The 25698-nt window shown below is 33.1% G+C and overlaps 2 protein-coding genes across 2 annotated transcripts in view; both read right to left on the reverse strand.

Annotated features, from left to right (window-relative positions):
* Nucleotides 1-130: 130 nt before the first annotated feature.
* On the reverse strand, nt 131-5396 carry LOC145961823 (uncharacterized). Its single transcript, XM_083082281.1, has 9 exons — nt 5210-5396; nt 4880-4963; nt 4265-4467; nt 4023-4176; nt 3526-3611; nt 3324-3429; nt 2949-3079; nt 2515-2810; nt 131-2019 (listed from the first exon to the last, which is right to left on the reverse strand). The coding sequence occupies exons 2-9, from the start codon at nt 4953-4955 to the stop codon at nt 1881-1883; spliced, it is 1191 nt and encodes a 396-aa protein (XP_082938407.1). The 5' UTR covers nt 4956-4963; nt 5210-5396; the 3' UTR covers nt 131-1880.
* A 5553-nt stretch (nt 5397-10949) lies between these two features.
* Nau (myogenic-determination protein nautilus) overlaps nt 10950-25698 on the reverse strand; it is a 33590-nt gene continuing 18841 nt past the window's right edge. The window contains exon 5 of the mRNA XM_083081905.1: nt 10950-12448. Within this exon, the coding sequence (XP_082938031.1) occupies nt 12315-12448 (134 nt within the window). The 3' untranslated portion in view covers nt 10950-12314. The remainder of the gene's footprint in view (nt 12449-25698) is intronic.

Raw genomic sequence — 25698 nt, forward strand, 5'->3', positions numbered from 1 at the left:
TATATATATATATCTTTTGCAATTATATTATAATTTATATAACATGTTTATTTTTTTTTGCATATGTGTTTTAAAGGAAAAAAGTTAATAAAGAGTATGTGTATTGATAATTTATTGGTCATAATACTCGCAATATTTCATAATAACATAAATTTAGCACTGTCTACATATATTTATAAGTCTATTTTACACACACATTTATCATTTATTATATTCATTATTTTTGTTACTTATATCATACTGCTGGCCATTAAATTGCAACATTGTATATATAGATATATATATAATGCTGCAATTTTAGCCAACAGTATTATTATAAACGTTTGACAGTATCGCTATTATATACATTATATTATTATTTATAACATTTTTCACAATTATTATCACAATTGTTCTAATTGTACGTCTCAATATATTAATAAACCCTTCGCTCTTTCTCTCTTGTCTAAAAAAAGATAACTCCTCGCACTCATTCCTAAAGTGTTCAAGATTAATTGAAAATACAACATTTTCTGAATCACAAACTTTGAACTTTAGGAATTTTCTTTTTTAAAGTACAGAGACTATTTTTAAATTTTAACAAAAAAATGGATTTTAAAAATCCAAATTATTACTATCGATCTTCCTCGCAATTTAAATTCACAAAAACTGTAATAACAATTGAACAATATTAAATAAATTAATTGTTTAACATTTGAATTATTTACGTAAAACCAATTACTTTAATTATTATAATAAATAAATAATTTGCATACACACATTAAAGGACGCATAAGTTTTCATAATATCCATAAATATTTGTTAACTTTTCATAACTTAATCTCTCTACGCAAAACTTTCTATCACACACAATTGTAATCATTAAATTTCGTTCGATCGTATTTTATGAAATACAGTTGTTAATTTATTCACATTGAAAGCGGATGAATTTTCTCTACTTTATGATAATTTTTTTAAATTTAGAAATACTATGTAACTATATTTGACTAACAAATTTATATAATTATATCTTATGTTAAATTAGTATATAAATTTTTGAATCTTGTATATTATCAATTAATTGATATTAAAAATTAAATTTATAGGAAGAACTTTATAATCATTCTATTATCAAATATGTTGATAAAACATTAAACGTACGTATAAGAAATTCTTTAAAGAAAAATTAATTTTAAACACACGGCGTGGAAAATAATTAATGTTCGCCCGTATAATTTCAAAAGAGTATGCGTGTCATTTTTAAATTACCCGCAATTAATTAAAAAATGCACTATGCTTCTTCCGATATACTTAAATACGAGCTTGTTTGTCTTCTATTTAAGCCTTCCGGATACCATGTGAAATGAGCGCTTACAATATAAAATAATTTAATTTTTCGATTAAACAAGAGATTTACATCCGCACTTTTTTTAAAATGCGAACAAACGAAATTATATAATGCCCGATAAAAATCAGTATAGATTGAAAGGTAAAGCCTTTCAAATTATATACTTTTGAAAAACTTATGTAGAGCCTGAAATTTCGCTCTGTTAGTTTACAATTATTAATTTTTGAAATAAAGTAAAAAGCTTGCTTCTGCTTTTTCTTAAATTAGTCTTATACAACAGTCTTTTGACTAAGCACGATAAAGCGATTTATGTACGTGTGTGATGACATTGTACAATTTCTTCCGTTCAAGGCACAATATATGATTAATATATGAATACAAATTGGATCCGATTACCGTACGCGCATCTACAAAGAAAGCAGGAAGATATATCTCGGAGAGGAGCCTCGAAACAGCAGTCGTCGCGAAAGACGAATAAGGTCTTCCGAAATGTATCGTCCTGCTTTTTTTCTTATGTCGCGATTCATATACAGCGGAAGATCCCTATTAACTCTCATTGCATCCGCAATGAATTGGGACTTCTGGAGCGTTCTGCGTCTTCTTTTTCGCAAATGAGACTCATCGCTCGCTTTCGCCCTTTATTATTCCACAACACATAAGAATGTTTAGTTCCAGACACTCTGCGTGCTTGGCTAAAAATTATTAATAATGTTAAATATATTTTATATATATATATGTGAGATACATGAAACAGAAAATTAATTATTATGCGGGGAAATCATGAAATTTTATACATTTAGAATTTGTCTTTCAATAATTTTCACAATTTGTTTAGATATCAATTCTTTTTTCAATATATCCCTTGTCTTCGATTTTTAAAACGTTAAAATTCTTAATAATCAAGTTTTAAATTAAAATTTTGCGACAGTAATGTTTATTTAAAACATAGTAATGTTTATATGAAATATATATATAAAATTTGAATAAGTTTTAACTTATTTTTATTTATTTTTAATTTCTCAAAATATTTAAATTATAAAGAGTTAGATTTTTTTGAAATGTTTATAACTCAAAGAGAGGCATTTTTGTTGAAAAAGGCTTAATTTTAGACAACAAAAAATTTTTCAACAAAAAATCTGTATACGATAGAAGTTGTGGCAAATTCAGAACCGAATTATTCTACTCACGTTTGAAACCAGTCGTACTCAGTAACGTATGTTTCATTGCAGAAACTTTCGAACAAATCTATTATCGGATAGCTTTCGAAAGAGGCGTCTCTTCTAGATGCATCATCAGCCAGAGATCTGATCCAATTATTAAAGCAAAATAACGCCAAGCTTTGTTTTTTATAGGCGTAAATGCTGAGATTGGCCAAGGGTGGAATTGTACAGATAGTGATGGCCGAGTTTGAAAGATGAAATTTGGACCGAAGAACTTGCAAAAGTTCCGTCATATCATATATCATCTCCTCGCAAGTGGCGCCCTGATACAAATTAAAATTATGTATTATTTATGTGAAAGTACACAAATTGGATATTATTTAAATAAATTATTTTTAATAAAAATTTTATTTTATATTACAAAACTTAATTATTAATAAAGTAGAGATAAATCAACTTACGTTGTAAACATCAACTGAACCAAGCAAGATCACGACACGATTGGAGATGGTGCTAATATTCCTCAAAGATCGAGTACAATCACTTATGGTTTGGCCAGAGATACACAAACCACAGTGTAATGCTAAATTATCTACAGAATATAATAATCAAAACAATATAAAAACTATAGAACACTATATTTTAGAATATATCTACGTCTCTCGAGAGAGAATTTAACTTTTCTATATTATACGATTTTTACGACTTTGTTTGTGTATGACTTTAACAGAGAGCAATAATAGTTTTAATCAAACAAATCATAATTATAACATGGACTTTCGCAAAAGTAGAAAGAAATAGAACTTGCTGGAAATTTTAGGAAAAGAACTTTGTACCTTTATATCTCCAGATGGGAAGATGAAGATTTCGTATTGCGAGTTGCAGGAAAAAATCATCGCCAAGCAATTGCTGGCCACTTGCAGTAGGTTCGTGTATGCTGGTCTGGAATATTAAATAATATTTCGTAATACTTTCGAGAAAGTACCGCCGAGGATTTTGCTTGACGCGTCTCGAATGTAAATATTATTATATACTCACAATTTCTTTCGTTTCATTCAGTTCTATTACTACCGGACAATGATTCTCTTCTTCGTACGAAAAGCTGTTATTTTCATGAAAGCCATCTGAAATATAAACAAGTATTACAACTTGTTTTGAAAATCTTTCTTCTCTTATAAGAGTCTTCGATTAAATTATCCCAAGTGATTCGCGTTACACAATTGAAATATCAAGGTAAATATAATAAGACATCGAAATCGTAAAAAATACAGTTAACAAAATATATATAAAGCAATGTAAATATGGAGAAAAACTAGAAATAGATAAATCTGAAATTGTACAATAAAATATAGAAACGTTTCTAAGAGAGCAAAAATAATAAGCGAATTTAAAATAAAATTAATTAGTACAAATTAAAATTATGTATTATTTATGCGACATATTTATATGACATGTAATTATATATAATAAAATATTTAGTGAAATATTATTTCCTGATAACCCAAAATGGATGTGCCGTATAAGAAATATCTTACTGGTTTTTGACAAATACGGATCACGACGATAATCAAGATCTTCAATTCGCTTATTGGCACGATTGATGTTGTGCGTTGCTCTGTTTCTTTGTCTACGATCATCGTTATATTCAGAATTATTCTTGCGATGTGCAAATTGTTTATAATATTTGTTCTGAAACAAAATTTATAATTCCTTAATTTTATGAATCTATCATTATTATGAATATATCATTATATGCTGCGGAAATCATCGAACGTACTCTTGTTTTCGAATAGTCGACCTTTTGATAGCGTATAAGTCTATCGATATGAGCGATCTTAGAATCGTTTATCTTTAATATCTGTTCACCAAATTCATTCCAAGTTGCCTCCAAACCATCTATGATTCGCAAAAATGTACGGAGACTCGAAAATCCCAATCTACGATAAGGAATGGGCTCTCCGACGAGATTTTGAAATTCATCTGTGAAAACAGTATTTTTTTCTAATATTTAAATTTATAAACTATACAATCTCTTCAATTTAAATAATATTTTTTTAAATATTTTAAAATCATGAAAGTTCTTTTCCTTGTGTAAATAATGTTAATGTATTTATATAATTTTAATCTTAAAGAAATAAGTTTTGCTAACTTAGGTAAGTTTAAAAGATTTATAAATTTTATTTAAACGCGTAGTCCGTATTTAAGCGTAAAAGATATTAACTCTTCTAAGTTTTTTGAATTTAATATTTCTAATGTATTAACATTTTTTAAAATATTAAGAATTTGTTTAATCAATTTTATTTAATATCAATATTACGCAGATATGAATAATAAACTTACAATAATCTAAAAAAAATATTAATCAAACTTCTCGAGGAATAATGAAACTTACCATTTAGATCTCCAATTGGCACACCTCCTTTCTTCGAAATTATGCACGATTTTATCAATGCTATAGTTTCTTCCATTGTTATATCTATAAATATAAATTGATAGATATAAATTGAAAGTATACTCACTTGTTTGTTTTATACTGGTTTTATACACTGGTTGTTTTATAAAATTCATAAGTTTCTATATTTTTTTATTTAATTTCATTATTAATTTTAAAAAAATAAGATTATAATTTAAAGATTAGTTCTCTAATATATATAATAAAGCAGTATTCGCGCGCGAAAAAATGTAAGAAATTTATAAATTTCATAAATCAACATATACTTACATTATTTTATTATTATAAATTATCACTTGTAGTTGTATAATTTCACTAAAGTTCGATATTTATAAAAGTTCTGCAGTCCTGCTGCTGTGATGTTAACTCGAGTTTATGATAACGGACGTCCGTACTCATGACAGGTACATGAAAGAATGAGCCGCGATTCATCGCGATGGTACGACCTATTCCCCACTCGTATGTCCTAGCAATGTTCCAGAATATTTCATCAGATTGTAAACTCAATTCAACTCGAGGTATAGATGTAGAAAAAATATCAATACAAGAGAGAGAAGAATGTGTATACATGTGTATACATATTTGAACGAACGTGAAGTTTATAACGTTACAAGAGTTTCTCGCTTCGAGAATTTCAAATATTCCTTGAAACAGCCCAATTATAACTAAATTCTCTCGCACATTTTATTTTCTTTACATTATTAATATATTGCTTTATATTAATAATTTTATATTTAAGCAAATCTATTATGCTTATGGGTTAATAGGATAATAGTAGAAAAATTATTAATACAGAATAAGAATATGCAATATATATATATTAGATATATAAATAATATATGTATAAGAAATTTATATATTATTATAATAATAGAGAGTAATAGAAAATGATATCAATTAATTAATTTTATAAATATATTGTAGAAATATATAGATATCGATATTGGAATTGGAAAATTAATTTTAATAATCTATATATATATATATATATATATATATATATATATATATATTATTAAACTTAATTTTCCAATTCCATATATATGTATATACAGAGTGTCTCCGAATTCAGTGCCAAAATTGATACAGCGGCTTTAGGACACGAAAACAAGTTTTGGAGTTATAAGGTAATAAAGTTGCTTTCTTAAGACAATATAAATTGAAATAAATGTTGTTTAATGTTCTTTATTTTGTTTAAAGCTTTACAAAAGATGCTCAAAAATTCTTCCGTCGACTTCGATACACTTTCTAGCACGAATAAATAAATTGTTTTGAGCATTTTGGAAAATATTTGGAGTGTATCGAAGTCGACGGAAGAATTTTTGAGCATCTTTTGTAAAGCTTTAAACAAAATAAAGAACATTAAACAACATTTATTTCAATTTATATTGTCTTAAGAAAGCAACTTTATTACCTTATAACTCTGTTCGAATTCGGACGTATGTTTATTAACATTTTCGACTTGTTTTCATGTTCTAAAGCCGTATCAATTTTGGCACTGAATTCAGAGATACCCAGAGGTATATATATATGTATATATATATGCTACTGATGCTAAAATTATAGAAATAAAAAGAATTATTACGCACTGCCAATAAATATAATAAAGTAGTTATAAAATATAACTGATCACAGTATCAATTAAAAAAATGTAAGAATATATTCTAATGAAAAGTTATAATAATTATAAATAAACACACAAAAAACTTAAGTTATATCGTCTCATACATTACATTATTTTTTTCTAAATTACAATAGCATGTTTCATGTATGACACACAAAAAGGCAGCGCGCATAATTTTTGTATTATTTAGATTTAATTATCTATATTTAATTTAAAAATATCATTCACAAAAAAATAAAAAATTTTTTACATTATATTACATTAAGAAATGTTGGAATTATGCATTCATATGTCGTAATAAAATCGAAGCTGGAGTATATTTTTCGATAAGTTACGCGAGAGATGCCGATACTCTGGCCTACTCGACGAAATTGTAGTGAGTTTTGACGGGTCAGTAACTCCGAAAATATTTATGTCGTCCCAAACTATTCTTACACCCGCGACATGGATATTTTCGTCTAATGTTGAGCAACTCCGTATACGTTTTATTGCTTTTCTCCTAATTACGACTATTCGCTGACTTCTAAAAATATCATTTTGAAAATTGCAAGAATATTTATCCGACTTGTCATCGTCGGTGATGTTCTCGCGAAAAATCACAATATAATTTCGTATTTCTCATCTATACAAATCTATACAAATTTGTTGTTTTATTGATCGTTTTATTAAACGTCGATTGGACTCTCACTTGCGTGCATTTTTCTTCTCATTAAAACGTTATATCTTCTCATTAAAACGTTATATTTTCTTCTGAAAATTGTAAACTTATTTACACTTGGTGCAAACCCATCGCGAAAAATCTCTACAATCGTGGAAAAGCGTTACTTGAAACAGCATAGTCAACATGGGGAGAGAGAATTCAATTTATCTTTACTTTATATCTTCAAAAAAATTCTTTAACTCTCATATATGAAAAACATGCATAGATAAATAGATCGACGCATCGAAGCGAATAAAAGAATACTCAAAATAAAACACGGCCTTGGCTAGCTGCATCGAGTTGTTAAATACATACAAGTTGGAATTTTTTATTTTTACATACTTGGCATATTTATTTTTTTAAAGAGAGATCTTATAATACTTTCCTTTTACTATTAAGAATAGAAACTTTGTGACGCTTAATATGTCAATATATGTTTATACTTTGCTCGGTGATCATCCGTAAGTACCGACACTTCTCCTCCATTCTTCTTGCATCGAGGCTTCCGATACAGCGGTGTAACATCAGTTCATCTTCACGGCGAGTGGTGGTGGCGGTGGTGAAGTGTTCACTCGTTACCGAGGACGGCAAACGAAGGGACTCTCGAGACATCGAAGTTTTCGATGAGTCTAAAGGATCGCGTGGGGAGGTCAACAGATGTTGCAACAGAGGCCAAAGTTGAACGAGGATCTATCGTTGTCTGTGTGTTTGTATGTGTTGCGATCAAGCAACTTGACTCTGCATATTCTGTGTAGCATTAGAACATTCGCTACCGGAAAACTTTACCTCTCAGAAAATTCGAAGAGATCGTATCACGTGAAAACGATAGCATGTTATGCAACACCTTCAGCCATCATTGCCGATGAATCGGAAGCTCTTAATCTCGACGCTATCTATTTATTTCTTTTTAATTGACTCATCCGACAATAATTTAAAGAGGATTTTTATTTTTAATTTAATGAATTTTTAATTTAATGAATCGCTAAATGTAATTAATTATTCAGCTCGACTAACTTTAATTACTTTGATCGATCGTACTTTTTTCGTTGAAATTAAAACACATCTATTAAATGCATAAAGTTTCCGATACTGAAAAATTTTTTTGTTTCTATCAACGCAAATTGACGACACAATTATTTAGTCTCTCGTGGATTTTAAATAATTAGAAATTCATGGATATATTTAAATGGAAATGTATTTCCAGCAATTTCATTCAATTCACCTAATATTTGCGGATAAGCTTCAAGAGTATCGGTCGGAGACGCAGCGGACATGAATTCCCCGAGAAGGGACTACTACACATTTCGTAGAGAGATGCGCACATGGGTAGGGAATTCCCTCAAGCCAGATATATTCCGTCGACGTAAACGTAGCAGTTTCATTCAAAGGATTAAATAAGTAATTACATGCTCGCTCTACTGTGCATTACGGGAACGGAACGTTTATCGTAAGCGAGAGACACGTCGCGCAAACAAACGACGCGTCAATCGTGCTTTACGAGGGAGAGCATCTGGAAAACGCTTCCCGACGTATTAAACGCACGGCGAAAGAGCTTCCACGCGCGCGATTACTTGGCGCGAAGGGAAGTCAAGGAGAGGAAGCGCTTTGAAATTCGACGCGGATCTGCCTCGGGAAATGTATGCGCGTTAAAGAAACAACCGTGCGAACAGACAGTCACATAGCCCTGTGACCGATTTAAAGGAGAATAATTTATTACAGATTACGAGTGCACAGACACGCGCTGCAAAATTCGATATATCATACATATGTCATATAATATCGAAATATTATCTTCATTCAAATTAGACTAGAGAATCTGTTGTTAAAAAGACATTTTTTGGTTTTGAAACACGCTTTATTGGCGTTTCACTAATTCTGTTAATTTTTCGAGAAATCGATATAAACTTTTTTTAATTTTATCGAAAAAATAAATAAAGCTTTAAACTCATTGTGGGAGAAGTAAAAGAAAAGCAATTGCGAAATTTTGAATAAAATTAAATTCTATACATTTTTAAAGTTTTTGTTAATCTAAATATTTGTTACTGAAAGCATTTTTAATAATCAGATGTCATCGACAGTTACAGAGACTTGAAATATCATAATAACATTACAAGATCTCTTGAAAGCTCTGAGTGACGTCGAGTAACGATCTAGCGTGGCAAAACACCGGTGATATATCAGGCTACTTACACGGGATTCGGGAAAAACAGGGGAAAAGAGAAACAGGGGAAAAGAGAAACAGAGAAATAGAAAGAGAGAAAAATCCCCATAAGAATCCCCGATTCTAAATTTGCCGTTAATAGCGCGACGTGACGAATGGGCGCAGATGCATTCGACGTGCCTCCGGAGACGTGCTCTGTTTTGAAAACGTGCCGATATGCCCTGTGACAATTTCAGACAAGCTTTCGGATTCACTATACAGCTAGATATGTCCGGTGTCCGATCCCTCCGCTCCGATTTCCGTGTCGCTTGTACGAGGTCCTCTCTTTGAGAGAGTGTCTCTCTTTCTCATAAGTCGGCGGCAATTTCAGCTGTCTTTGGCGATCCTGGGCGTTAAGCAAAACAGATCGTAAAGGAATGAGAATAATGCACAAATACGGAAAATAGAAGCGGAAGTATCTGTTTTTTTAACATGGCAGAAAATATATTCGCACGATTAATTTCTTCTTTTCCCCTGGTACACGAATTGTTTGTCTCCTGTTGTAGATACTCGCTTGTGAACGTTTTGCTCCTTCCGTCGATCGTTTTCGTCATCGAAAACGATACAGAGAAGATTGCCCTGCATCTTCTCTCGCATGCATTTTACACGAAATTGCAACGATCGAATATACGATCGACAATTCATCGTTATTTACGGAAGATTGGAGGTTTATTCGCATGGAAAGTTTACAGTGTCCAACGTAAACATTTATCGATTTAGCTCCTCGCGATGCAATATGCACTAGATGGAGAGGCAGTTTTTACGACACTCGAGGCACTCGAGAGATTTCCGTTTTAAGTAAGAATGCGGAGAAAGCGACACTTTTCGAGTGGAAGCGATGGAAGCGCGACAGCTGACATTTTATTTTGCTTTCCTCGAGCGGTAGATCCAAAGTGACGATGTATCATGAAAATGTAGGCGCGATAGTTTCAACAACAAGTCTTCGAAGCTTTTCAAAAGTATTTTAAACGATTTCTAGAATTTCCCTTCTTTTTAGGATCATCTACAAGAATCATCAAAATGTGGACAAAAAAGAATAGAAAATTCTTGGATATTTAAATATATGTTAAACGTTCACGATACAAGTCTTTGAAACTTTTTGAAGGTATTTTAAAAGAATTTCTAAGATTTCCTTTCTTTTTAGAATCACTCATAAAAATCATTAAAATATTATGTAAGAAGAAGAACCAAAGGATCAATATTCTTAAACGTTTAGACATGCATTAAACGTGTCGATTTACATTATCATTAATTATATTTCCATTAATCATGTGTGACAAGCTCGTAATATAGTAGAAGACATAGCGTTAAAATATGCGGCCCTTAATAACGCGACGATGGTTAGCCGACTGATTAATCATCCGCCGTCTGATGAATGACTCTCGGCCGCTATCCGAGAAAAGCTCGTTAAGGGGAATACGGACGAATGATTCGAAAATCCGATGCAGCAAGCGGTACGACATTAGCAGAAAGAAAAGTCTCTCCGTCTCTTCGTTCCTCTTTATTGTTTCCGCATATTTACATCATTGATATCGATGAGAAATTCGGTTAGATATATACTCCACGCAATCGATACATCTCGCAGGCACATGAAAAGGCTTGTTCCGACGATTTTCTTGAGCGTGTCTCCCTTAATATTTTTCAAAATTAATTGTAAGGTATTTTACGCTAAAATATCACGATTTAAATCCATAATTTTCGAATTGAAATGCAAAACAACGCATATGCAAGGAAAGATAATTTTGTACATTTAATGAGGAAGAAACTCTATATCGAGAGAAGAATACATTGTAGTTATGAGGATAAAGATTAATTTTGAAAATAACGATAGTACGCTTCATCTATACAAGTATTGCAGAGATAACGAGAAAAGTACGAAAAGTATGAAAGCGCAAAAAATATTTCTGGCAATTACATCGCTCTGCATTTCTCGCGCTTGTTCTAAATTAATATTTGGCAATTACATCGGTCTGAATCCTCGCGCTTGTTCTAAATTAATACCGCCAAAAAAACAGAGACGAGTAAAAAATAGAAAGAAATTAATCTTTTAAAAATCTATAAATCCTATTGGAAACAAAACGCATTTTTAATTTCAATAGCGTTTTTTTCATTCCAAATATTTAAATATTGGGCTCATAACGAGTCCTTACTCCGCTATAAATTTTCATCATGCGTTCTTTTATAATAACTACAATTAATAGTAAGCTAAGTTCTCGCAAAGGGAGAAGAAAATCTAGAATTTATCTTTTAAAATATTTCTTCTTTGGTATATATGTATAGATAAAATATTTTTTATATTATTTCTCACGGCGTTTCCAATATTTCGCATAGATTTGACGACGGATAATCGGAAATCTATATTACTTTGTACGGCTTTCGTTGAATATCAATTTAATCGCTCGAGAGATGTACGTGATTTTTGCTTCGACAAAAATCCATCGCGCGTTCGTGCGACCGATTAAAATGTATACGATGTTTCAAAAATCGAACGCTTCTGCTCGACTAGGAATTCCTCGAGTTTAGAGACGGAAAATGCCTTCCTCTCCTTTATTTATATTTCTTTTAATTATAAATAAACAGCCACCTAACTTACTATTGTCAACATCTCCGTCATTCATCTTCATTCTGCGAGTCGCAAAAAGTACGCTTTTAACGATTTTCGAAACATCCTGTGCAATGCAATAGAATTATTTCGAAAAAGGTCAGATCTTTGACCATATATGTATATGGTCAGTAATTTATATATGCACGTTAAATTGAAAATTCGAGTGACATACATTTTGCTGCCGTAAAGGCTAAGAAGGAGGGCTTGATCCAAAGAGGGATCAGCAAGACTCGATATTGTGCAACTTCAGTGATGCGGTGAATAATGATTCTCCGATGACGGTTGTAACGGTCCATTAATGCTTTGCACGATCATACTGAGACAATCCAAGCTGCTGCCGTTATTTTGCGAGGATAACGCTTGCTCGGTTTGCTCGAAACCTGGAAACATAAGAATATGAACGATATTAGAATATAAGTCGAAGGAATCATACTTATATATTTTACATGTGTTATTTGAGCAACATAGTCTCTATTTAATGATGTTTGTCGAGCGGAATTACGTTCCTGAAATCCCAAACAAATCGAAATTCCGTTCTCAGAAATTAAACTCCGTTTTCACGGCGCGTTTAACGCGAAAGAACCGTCGCGATCGCAAGTCCTAGGCAAGTGCAATGCGCTGTGTGCGAAGCGCAAACTGCGCTTAAACCAAGCTTTGGATGCTCTTTAACCGCAGTGTATATCCAGATACGGATGAATTACGAACGAATTGGGAGCGACGGGGTCGGCTCTTTTTTCCTCCACTTTTCGTTGTCCTTCGCGGCGAAAGCACTTGCATAAGTTATGCACCCCTCTGTGTAAGAGCTTTGAGACCGTTATTCTTGGCACTGGTCTTTCCGTTTTAAATTTGACTCGTATTTTTCAACCGCAAGGTATGTATATCCACGTGCATATTAATGTTTCGTAAAGGGATCACGTTTGCGTATTGTTGTTATATAATTTATCGAGTAATTTTCGCTTTCTTAGCAAAAATATACTGTTACAAAGCACAATTTTACGATGTGCGAATAGATTCGAAATTAAAAATTTATATATTTCTTTTTATTTTATTTTCATCAATGTGTAATAAATGAAATGTTTGCCCTTACAATTAGATGGAAAAGAATTTTAAAAAGAGTATTTTAATGGCATATTTGTATGGTATTTTTATATCGTAATGTTCCTCAATTATTGTTAAGCAAAATGATGATTAACACTGCAATTCTTAAAATTCAATCGGTAAAGTATATTAAATTATCTAAACAGAAATAGAAAAATATATATATTCTTTACATGCGATATTTAGCGGTGTTAAATTTAATGATTAGAACAGCAAGCATATAAACTGTCGCGGTAGATCATCATCGAATGCGTCGATGATCTAATTAGCCATCCACATTCGCCAGTATCTTGGATATATTGCTGGCACGAAAGTTCGGATAAAGATATTGCAAAACGTAACTGAGAAAACGGAGGAAACATGCGAAACTAATAATATTAGTTGGAACGCGAGCGAATAAGTCGACATGCGCTGATAAATACAAGATGACAGTTAAATTCAATTTTCTCTTTTTGCACTTTCTATTCGTTTTACGTAGGATTTAGGTAGTAGCTTTATATTTTTATTGCGATATTTTATAAATTACGAACTTACCATCTATGTCGATTTGTTTATTTAAAATGTTGTGATAACAATAGTCTCGAACAATAAATAATAGGGATTTAAAAGCGAATAATTTTTCACAAAGCAATTTTCGCGAAAATCGACTTTCATCTTCATTTAATTCCGAATGGATATCATTTTAATAGAATTTTAATTGGAAGCTCTTAATTATATCAAGACATTCGGAAATAAGAGACTTATGGAGAGAAATGGGATTTAATCAAACTTTCGTTGAAGAAAAATCGATTGCATGTCGAAGAAGATTGCGTAAAGGTTTTATAGAAGCTACTTATTTTTCAAGTCCGTACAGACTGTACAAGAATTATCCGCGTCTGCTAAAATTCTTCATAAATATTGTGCGAAAACGCTCTTGCTCAACAACTGTAATCTCCATAATATTAAGAACAATGTAGAAATGAAGAGATTATATAAATATTCATGAACCTAAGATGGTAAAATAATGAGAAAATGCTGAAAAGGTTTTTATATAGCTTGCTCGGTATCTGACAATATAAAAATAACAATAATCGCAAAATAAAAATGTTTTGTGATAACGATGATTACGATGATGATCTGATGTATTTTAATAAAATATTACCTTATATATATAAAATATTGTGTTTAGTTTGAGTAAATGCATCCTTATTTTTTTCGATGTTTTTATGATGATTCAATAATGAACCTTCTCCCCCTTTCCCAGAAATTTATATTTATTTTATATGATATAAATGCAAACATAAAATGTGTAAATGAGAGATATATCAATGATAAATTACCATTTAAATATTAATACCAATAATTAATATCTATATCGTGATAAAAATTTTATTCTATCACAATATTTATTCGTATGACACGCCCTTTCCCCTGATTTTATTGCACTCGAAAATAGTATATTTCGTTAGAATCAAAACAAGAAAATATAAACTGTTTTAAGATTATAAATTTTAAAATTTTAATTGTTTAATAAATTTTTACTTTAGTAAAATAAATCATAATATATAAAATAATAAAAACATTAATTTTAATCTTTATATTAATTATTCTAATAATATTTTTTGTAAATAAATCTGATTTTAATATTATTTTACTTTTTATTTAAATTAAGACTAATTTCATAACATTTATTATAATTATTTAATGAGAAATAAATTTTAAATGTTTAACTTCATATTATTTATAAATAAATAAATATATAATTTATTTGTTTCATCATTACTTTTTATTTTTAAATTATATTTAAACTTAAAATCATCTATTTGATATAAATTTATTAAGTATATAAGGAATTATTGAATGAAAATAGGATTTTAAAATTTTATAAGTACATTTATAAAATTTTTAATTAAAATATTGATTCATATATTTTTCATATTTGAATGCTAAGGACTCATATTGGAATTCCTATGTTAGAATCGATAATTTTATTAAAATTAAGGAGATATGTGGTTTATTACATTTTATAAAAATATTTATATATAAGTAATTTATAGAAATATACAGCTTTTAGCGCGTGTAAGAGTTTTTGAAAGTATAATAATTGGGATAGAGTTTGTTTAATTCGAAATTTTCCGATATCACTGCACTGAACAATTAATCGTGTTCATCGATTGTTTGGCGAGGCATGAGGCATGAGTATTTATTTATAGATCACTGCCTACGATACTGGATGTCATACTGCTTCGGATGATGTATTACCTAGTTTGTTCGCCAGATTTGTTTGATATACCGTGCGAGACCGAGCAGTTTTCGCGATGATGACGTGAATTATTTATCACAGATCTGCTGGCCGTAATTTTCGACGTAATTCTTGATATATGTATCAGTGGATAAACAAACGAGTGGACATTTCTGTGCCTGTAATAAAGAATGGAACGCATGATCAAGTATAAATGATATTCAAACGTATAAAAAATTAATTTTTCATTAATTTAATTAATTACTTTATATATTCCGTTTTAGTTTATGTGTCCAGCTGATATCGAAATGATATTCGGAGAAAATAGTTTGATGATAAAACGTAAAAATTTTTTGGAACCAACTAAACTGACCCATTTCAATATATTTACACAAAAACTTGTTACGTAAATTTATAAAACAAAATTGTTGATATCCGATCTGTTTTTGATGATTTTTTGGTTGACACATATTTGTGCAAATTGATTTGAAAGAAGTATCAATTTCGGAGCATCAATTTTGCAATAAATGGAATAAGCGAGATTGGATCAATAGGGATCTAATATTTTTCCATTATTTCGATATATACGAAATATCTGTTTTTTATATTGCACTTCGTCACTTTAATCGATTCGATAAATCAGTAGATTAATTTGCAAATGCCTCATAAGAGGGCTAGGATTAAATAAGAGCGGCAAGAATAACCGATCAACTTACAGAAGAAACATGCGAGGGATACGTTTGAAAACGGAACTGCGTCTATAAATATAGATAGGCATAGGAAGCAACGTTGAATCGGAAGAATACTTGCCAAAATGATATCGTACTCGGCACGTACAATGTCTAAGTACCAGTTAAAGTGATTTATCGCGATATACGTGACAAGGGCTAAAAAAAATACAAATTGGATGAAGTACATTATTTAAAAAATAGGAGCGCTTTTGTCGATTTTGAACGCGAAGGAAAAAAGAGGCCTTTCTCTAGAGGAAACGGGAAAGAGGACAACTTAAAAATACTTTATAAAGGATTTATACGTAATAATAATATAAACCGCACGAGATTACAATTTTAATTACGCTGCTTCGATCAACGTACATCATTAAAATAGGTTGCACTTCGCGTTTCGCGTGAAATAATTTCGGGTGCGAAGGCTCAATATGTCCTCGTCGCGGAAAAAGACCCGGGGACGAGAATGCGCGGTTAGAGCGGCTCTTGTCCCGAGAAGTTCGAAGCCACCGATGCGTTTCGCGTTAATGAGAAGGAATCAAAGGTTCGTTGTGCGAAGGTCTGCACGGATTCAGCAAATTGTCTAGGACACGTCTTTGAAGATGGAAACGCCATTAAGTCGTCTCAATTCACTCGCTGTCCTAATCGCATCCGGTGCTCCAAATGAATCGCGATTTCTTTAAGGGAAAGTCCGAACGTGCGCAGGATCAGTTTGCGACTCGACGATTGAAGACATTGACATACTTACGGTTCTTGCAATTAAATTTCGTAATCGCGTAGAGATAATGCACAATTAATTCACAAATCGCTCTGAATAATCACATAACACAGTATTTATTTGTATATTTATTATAGTTGGCTGTTTTAATCTTATAAAATACCTTGTGAGATTTATATCGATTTGTGAGAATAATTATGATTGCTTTTTTGCATTAATTTATAGCATTATATATCGTGATTTCACGATACTTATGATGCTACAATTTCGAATTTATTCGTGCAGTTAGAAGAATTTCTGACAGATATTACACAATTATTATATCATGACTATAATTCGTATGAGTTAATCAGTTATGTTTGAAACATCACAAATCGAAATACATATAATAACAAACTTTCATCGCGATTTAATAGTATCCGATTTAGGAATTAAGTCATTCACATCAAAATTTGCTTATATCGAATAAATAAATCAATAATGATTATTGAAACGAATAGCTGTAATTAATCTTCCAAACTCGACAAGCTCTGACGATATATTTAAATCCACGAACTAATGACCGTTCATTTAATCTCTGGCAATTCATCTCGCATTACATCTGTCAAATTATTTAACGTTTATTATCGATAAAAAATATATGACGCCTTATCTAAATTTAATTACGCTATATGCAATATTGAAAAATATCATTAAATAATCGAACTGCGAATGTAGTTAGGACATGAAAAAAAACTACTTCAACCAACCATCTTAATTTACTCTAAAATTCCCTGAATATCAGAAAATTTCATCTGGATTATATCATCAAAATTGTACATTGGACAAGCGTGACATATACACACTAAACGTCAATTCCTCGTAAACAAGTGATCGTATAACATTCAATCCGTCTTTTCGGATTTCATATCCTTTTATCGTGTCATGGGAAAGGGAAAATAATGTTTTTCCAGACAACATTAACGGATTCCCGCGTACAACATAGTATGTACCTTGGCTGCGGTTTCGTCCGCGCTTAAATTCGCGTTCCGCCGAGTTGAGGAGGACTACGATGCGTCATACTAATGTACCGTGGCAATATATGGCACTCCGGTGTGTGTCGGTAGCTTGAATTTTCTTATCCTCCTGACGAAAGTCCGGATATTTTTCGAGATAACTTCTCGCACGTGCACTCATCGCCGCGAATTCACGCCGGCCTACCAAGTGGAATTTTAAAAGCGAATCTCATACGCACGCGTATTAATAATTACAGTTTAACAAAATAAAAATAACGTCACGAAAGAGGAGAAAGAAAATAATCGTTTCCTGTAGTTTTTTAAATAAGTTTCCAGCTTCTATCGCGTCACAATTTTGAAAAATTTATGGTAAAAGTTGCAAAAATAAATTAAATGTTTAAATGTATCTTACGATTATAATATATAACGTGTTTCAATCAAAGTTAAGACTTTTAACCTTTAAAAGGAATTTTCGTCGTCCATTATAAAATATTATGTTTAAATATGGGATAAAATATTATGTTTAAATATGGAATTATTGCCAGGAAAAATTGCGAATTAGATTATCGAGGATCTGTCAAACAGTTGTCAAGAGTATCAACGATTCTATCAATTCGATTTTTTCTTTTTAGTAAAAAAAAAGAAAAACTTTTATCTCTGTCAATAAAAGCATTAACAATAAGCATAGAAATGCAATGCATCAATGAACAGAATAAGAGCAAAGCATCGAACGGAAATATTTTTTTTAAAGACAAAGTTTCGAAGAAATATATTCTCTACTCGATTTTCTCGAAAAGAGAAAAAGGAAACGAACGTTTGATCGCTCGTGATATCTCGAAGCTATCGAGGTTGCGGATCGACGTAAATATTTACTGTTTACCGATAAGTAGCAATCGCTAATTGCTTTTAGAACGACGTAATTTACGTGCGCGGTTGCATACGTTCCTTTGAGTGCCTCGACGAGTCGTTTGATCATCTCCGAGCGCAGAGAGAGAGAGAGAGAGAGAGAGAGAGAGAGAGAGAGAGAACGGGTAAACTCCTACACTTCGCATACCGCGCACCCAAATCAAACGACACATACACGTTGTAAGGGAAACACATTAGAGACGCGTCAGCCACCACCATCGCGGTTCACGCCGCAGCTTTACGAGCGTCTATGATCGCAAGATGATCAAAAGAGCGATAATTTGCGGCGGTTAAATTACTTATACATTGTATACATTAGAGAGAGTGACATTAATCTGGATGCGGCGTCAACGATCGCATCATATTGCGATTTACATGTAAAGTGAAGCGAACGTCAACGTTTTACGTTAACATCTGTACTTTTCTACAGGTGTTTTCTCTCTCTCTCATCATTCATTTCAATATTTATAAGCAATAGTCATCTGTACTGTTTAGTATAAACTTTTACTTTAAACCTTCTTGTCGCGAAACGAGATTAACAATACATCATATCACGTGCTGAAAACTATTTTTGAGCAAATTATTAGTTATTGAAAACTATTTTTGTACAAATTGGTGGCTAACGTGAAGTTAAAGTTTTTTTTAAACAAACTTTTTTACTAGAGGTATGCTGACGGAAATAAAAAAAGTGCATTCCTGTGCAAACAATGTGCAATCGATCATAAAAAAATCAATTTATTTCTAATATTGGGGGACTAACTTTATGCGGTTCGAATCCAAAGTTTAAGGTTTAAGTCTCGTTCGTGCAACCGTTCAAAAACTCTCAATAAAACTACCCCTCTTGTCATCCCGTCCCCCGTTCATTCATTCTCCCCGTATCCCCTCGCGAATTCGCAAAGTTTTTTCTCGACGAGGGCTATTTACGAATAACGGCTATTAAATGGGACGAAACGGCGGCGCATCAATTAAAATAATCAGGCGCTCTAAAGTTAAGGCACGCTTCGGTAGAGTCGCCTGGCAGCTCGCGTATAGATTAGGATTCGCGCGCGAATCTGCGTGACACGTGCTTAGTGCGATCGTGAATTATAACTCGCGTCGCGTTTGCGGTAACGAGGGAGAATATCCTCTCCTCCTCTCCCGCCCTTGGTTCGTATAATCCAACCAATTTCGATGCGCATCCGGGAAGCCGGGAAGGGAAGCGGAGAGGAGACTTTGCGCCCACGCGATTTATCGGCGGGCATCATATCAGGCTCCGCTGATGACGCGAGCGACGACGACGACGACGAAGAGGAGGAGAAGCGCATTTGTCTTGATCAGCGCGGATTAGTAGACTCCGCTGTTTACGTAATCGAGCGTTCGCACTTTATGCTCGCTCGACTAACACGCCGGAGCGTGACGTTCGCGATTCTCTGTCTAATTGACGACTTTGTCTTTCTCTCTCTATCTCCCTCTCTCTCTCTTTTCTCGAGATGGAGCGTTGGATTTAATAAAGCCGACAGAAATAGCCCGAGGACAGTCGAAGACTCCTTCTGTCCTTCGATACTATCGTTTATCGGGAAGGATATGATATGCAAAATATTATATATAGGTGTTTAGAATCGTTCCAAGTCAATATTGTATATAATTTTAATTCAACATTTGATTCGATTTTTTAATCGAAATTTTTAATTTAATTTTTTAATTTATTCAGAAACGGTGCTATTTGAACTTCTCTCGTGGAACATTTAGAGTGAACGATGATGACCAACGAAAGAGGATCAGCAATATATTAGGAGAACGAAAATATACGCAAGAAATAAATATAATATTGCGAATATGAAAATATAATTTAACATGTAAAAAAAATTTCTTGTTTCACAAAAGCGTTGTACCTAAGAAAGATAATCCCTTTTACCGAGGGGTGACTTAGAAATATTTGGACGAAAGTACAGATGCGGAAGGAACCACGTGAAGTGTCAGTGAAGGAACGCGCGAGATGCATCTCTGAAATATCCTCCACGCTCGCCAAGCCAGGAGCCAGGTATTCATTAACGCTAATTAATCCCAAGTTATTTTAACAACCGACCGTGCGTCGCGACGATTTTAACGTCGCATTGTTATCGGGCTCGTTTTGCGAATGTCTATGAGCGAATCGCAACGCTGAAATTTCGTCTCGCGATTCATCAAGCGGGACGATCGCTGGCGTGTCTCTCGCGTATTCATCCTCCCTTTCCTCCTTGCGAAAAAGCTTCAGCAACCGATACTAATTATCCCGCCGACAACTCCAGACGCTTTATGTTTCATGAGTGTTGAAAAGATTTCACTCGAGCGTGATGTTATTAAAATAGTGTGTGCGATGATCCGCCAATTCTGTTCATTTAAAATATCTCTGCTATTTTAAACAATATAAAAAAATTTAAATTTTGCTATTTTTTCACGATTATTGCTTTTATAAAATTCTGTAAATCGGTAACTCCAGATGTTCGCCTCGCTTCCCTCGTATTCTCCCGTCTTCGTCTTCTCTTCTTCGTTCCTTCATGCGATCGCGCTCTCTTATCGAGCATTAGGCGGGCGTTGAATCCCGAGCTTGGCCGGCATCCACGAGCTATATTATTGGTGTATATATATGTTTGCGTGTGTGGTAGAGAGACGCAAATTTGCGTATTCCTCCCTATATATCCGCCCTTCCGTGTATCGCGAACGAGATACACCTACTTATCTAGCTGCTGCCTCGTCGTGACATCGCAGCGCGCTGCAAATGAAGCTTGTTTTGGAACCGATCCACGATACTTGTGTATCCGTGTATAGCTTCGCCGCGTTCTTGGCAGCGTGAAATGCTTTTGCGAGGATTCGCAAAGTCGCGTGCACAACGATAAGCGCGATGAGTTACGAACCGAAGATTAGTGAACCGCCGAATGAAGTATATGGATTTGCTCATTAACTCTATGAAAAATGTCTCTCACTTTCTTTTTAAATGCGATAAAATTTTTGGAAAGTACTACCCAAAAATTCTTTCCATTCATTCTATAAATATGCGTATTAAGAGTGTTTTCTATTATCTAAATAAAAATATTTAATTAATAAATTAAAGTACCTAATTATCTAATTTTAAAATATATAATTTTATATAATCATATATTTTAATTTATCACTTTATCTTATATATCTTCATCTGTATCTTGGAAAAGAAGAATTCTTTTGCAAATCATTTCCTATAATATTTAATCTACTGCGATATGTAAATTTTTATAAATACAAAGATTGCGAATAAAAATAGATAATTGAAATTTTTTGAGAATTACAAAAGTGATGAGAGAGAGAAAAAGAATAACGCAACACATATATAATCGATAATTTTTTAATTGATTAAGGATTAATCATTATCATGAATTACATGCACGTGTCAACGTTCAGAGATGTATCTTCTCGCAAACTATTACGAAGCTGACACGGTACGCAGCGCACGTGACATGAGTTGACGTGTCCGATGCTCTCGCACGTTCGAAGTAACCATATCGTGACAACATGTCGACAATGATACAATTCTAATGCTGCGTAAATGGAAACGAAAAGCAATAGAACCTCGAGAAATCGTCTTACGCAATTAGCAAAAATTGCATGCTCCAAGTACAATACATAATTATTAGAGCATCACGCATGAATAGACATACATCAATATAACATAAAATTTGCATCTTTGTATTAATATTTTTATTACAAAGAAATTAAAAGAAACAGGACAAAAATCTCTCTTAAGAGCCTAGTCTAGTTTAGAGAGTAATAGTTTAGTTTAAAAAGTAAAAAAATAGATTTATTTTTTACATTTTCCGAAAATATGATATTTAAAGAATGATGTCTTGAAAATGTCGCTCAAATTTTATTGAAGAATTCGTAAAATTAACAGAATAATAAGATTTGAAATAGGATGGCCCGCAGTCCTTGAAATGGATTTGCAAAACTTCCAATGCGTTCTTCTTAAAACACTTTTCAAAGTTGGTGTGACGAATATCTTGAAAACTAATAGAGGCAATAACTTCAATTTTTTTTTTAATGAAAGAGAACACTTTTTTAGTTTCAGAATTTAAAAAATTAGTAATTAATATTTTTTTTCAAGAAATGTAAATAAGTTTCAGCAAAATTGATACATCTAATTCTTAAATATGACACTGTTTTGTTATTTTTCAATTTTCTCTAATAAAATTAGGTCCGATATCCCTCTTAAATATCTTAAAATAAAATTAGATCGAGTTTATTCATTTCAAGCAATTACACAAGGAGCAGCATATCACATCATGATATTGAACATGAATGCACCAGCGAACACGTTGGGACACATGCAGGAATATTAAACGGAAAAAAGCTAAATAAAATATCCAAGATTAAAAACTACTGACTAAACGTCCTGTTTAAACATCAATAAAAACACATGTAAAACGTCAAAAAAATTAATTTTTAATATTCTTCAAAAAAATTCACAAAAATTGTCAATTTCTCATACAACTAAAGTAAAGGGGATCCCCCTTGCAGTCTTCGCACCGAAACGAACGAGACGCTTCGGGGTCGGGAGAGGAAGGGGGGAAACTGCAGAAACTGTTTCTCATTATTAAACACTAGAAAACTCGTCCCAAACAACTCGTCTTCTCGAGAGAAGAAAAGCAATCGGCGATCGCAATGTTTTGACGAATGTTGCTGCAACGTTGCTCGCGCGTTGACTCGCGCGCGCGCCCCGAGGTGCTCGTCTATTTTCAGAATGTAGGCCAATTAATCCCGTCGCATTTTCGGCACGGGGGAAAAACGAAAACATTACAAGTGTCTCACGGAAATAGCCGTGGGGATAAATGTCCAAGTACCCGGTCGCAGGCTATCTCTCTCCCTCTCTCTCTCTTTCTCTTGCGCTCTTTCTTCCCTAACGTGCGAGGGTAAACGCAATAATTTAATAGAGAACATATGTAAGTCCGCTAGAGTTACTTCGACGCGCCGCCACCCTGATAGTTGGCCACACGCACGCAGAAGGATGTTTACGTTTCTATGACGCGATGTATCCCGTTATACGTCATATTTGCATTATATATCCTTGATTTTTTAAATTCTGATCTCAATTTTTCTTTAACGAACAGGTGAGAGAGAGATATAATCTTTCGTAATTTTTTAGTTTATAATTAATATGGATTAAATACGGAGAACTTTAATTTGGCGGGTGTTACTTCGTTGAAAAATAAAGAAAAAAATATACGAAACGTCGATCGTAAAAGTTAACGACGTAACTTTTGAGTTAAAGGTGTAGGCGGGAGGTATCAAGAGGTTCTTGATCTCGATGGCTCTAATGGCGTTTACACGAGCAATCTTAAGCGTTTACGAGCGGATAGACGATACGCGTAGAAGCGAGAATCTTTTGAGGATAAGTGTTGAGAAACATGATGAGAAATAAATTTGTTAAATTTGCGTTGATGGTACATAAATAACAAATATCATTATCGCGACACTTTATACCCGAGATTACGAGTAAATCGAATTAATTGTGCAATCTTGACGTTAAACGAATAAAAGTCGGAATCAAGCGTATTCAAAGCTAACGCTACGTCAAACGGAAGCGCGTGCAAATCAAATTAAAAACATTTTTTGTAAAATTCTGTGATATTTTTCTCGCTTTTTCGAAACAAGCTCTTTTCGCTTGAAACGAGCGGGAAAAATACATCGGACACTTGATATTTCGCGCACCTTTCATTTATCATAGGGCTTGACGAGTTTCCGCCCCGACGCGATCAACAGCGTGATTATTTGTGACGCGCGTAAACTTATTTACGAGCTGACAAAGTGCCGGAGAAGAAAATCGATCGCGAAGATCGAGTTTGCATCGTGGTGGTCTGTATCGTGACGAGCTCTCTTGGCGCGCGAGCGATCGAAATTGCGCAGGCGGTCGACCGGAAAATAGGGCCGCGCCCTCCCGAATAATTTATCCCGAAGTCGCGTCGCATCGTCTTCGAAGCATCGTCGTTAGAGAGGAGCTGACGCAAAAACGGCTGGCGACACATAGTTTCACTTTTGTACGTCGCAAACTTGGTCGTTTAAAATCGATCGTCGGAAAATGAGTTACTGACAGAAGAATCAATTCTCGGATCACAAATGATGTGATTGACAAATGTCAAACGCAAATAAATATCATCAATCTTTGCTATTATCTCAGTGAATAGATTATCTGTATGCTAAACTGATTGTAAAGATTGGAAAGAGAGAGAGAGAGAGAGAGAGAGAGAGAGAGAGAGAGAGATCAGGATCTTCAAAGATTTTTCTTTCACCGTGAAAAAAGGGTGAGAGAGTTAAGAGAGTGAATATTCAACATATCGGAGCAAGTGCGAGTTTGCGTATATCTGAAAAAGCCAAACACGACCGGATATAATCGGAGCATATTGGATTTATTACCTCTTTTGTCTCCGGGTACCGGATATCAAGTATCTGCCCGAATCCATTAATTGAATGCTCTCGTTGAATCCTCAAATGCTTTTATGTTTCAGTCATTTAAAAACCCTTCGTCCTCCGTTTTCCAAAATAAATGCGTATTGACGCATTATCTGCGTTAAGCATAGAGGACAAGTGTTGAGAAATAAAGCAAAAAAATGGAAAAAATCCCATTTTTCACATAAAGTGTCTCTGTGAATAAAGATTCGGCCATGGCTTGATGGCAGGTTATTGTTGCCTCCATAGTCAAGGCTTATATACTTTCATACGTTTTACTACCCGACACGAAAAGGGCGGATAAAGCGGACGCGACAAAGCGATTTTTAACCCTTTCGCGTTCAGAGGACGTTGCACAAACTTTTAATAGAGAGTCTGGAACGCGCGAACAGTTAAAGCTGGGATAAAGTTTTTCGAAAGCCAAAAAATAGAAAAAATACGAGCCTTTTAACCTACGAAAATAATCGAGATGCAAATTATCCAGTGTAATATTTAGGAGATTCAATTATTATACTAAAATATTGATTGAATTAAA

Source organism: Camponotus vicinus, unplaced genomic scaffold, assembly GCF_025532165.1.
Source record: "Camponotus vicinus isolate PSW18456_S1 unplaced genomic scaffold, iyCamVici1.0 SCAF_11, whole genome shotgun sequence".
Classification (NCBI taxonomy): Eukaryota; Metazoa; Arthropoda; class Insecta; order Hymenoptera; family Formicidae; genus Camponotus; species Camponotus vicinus.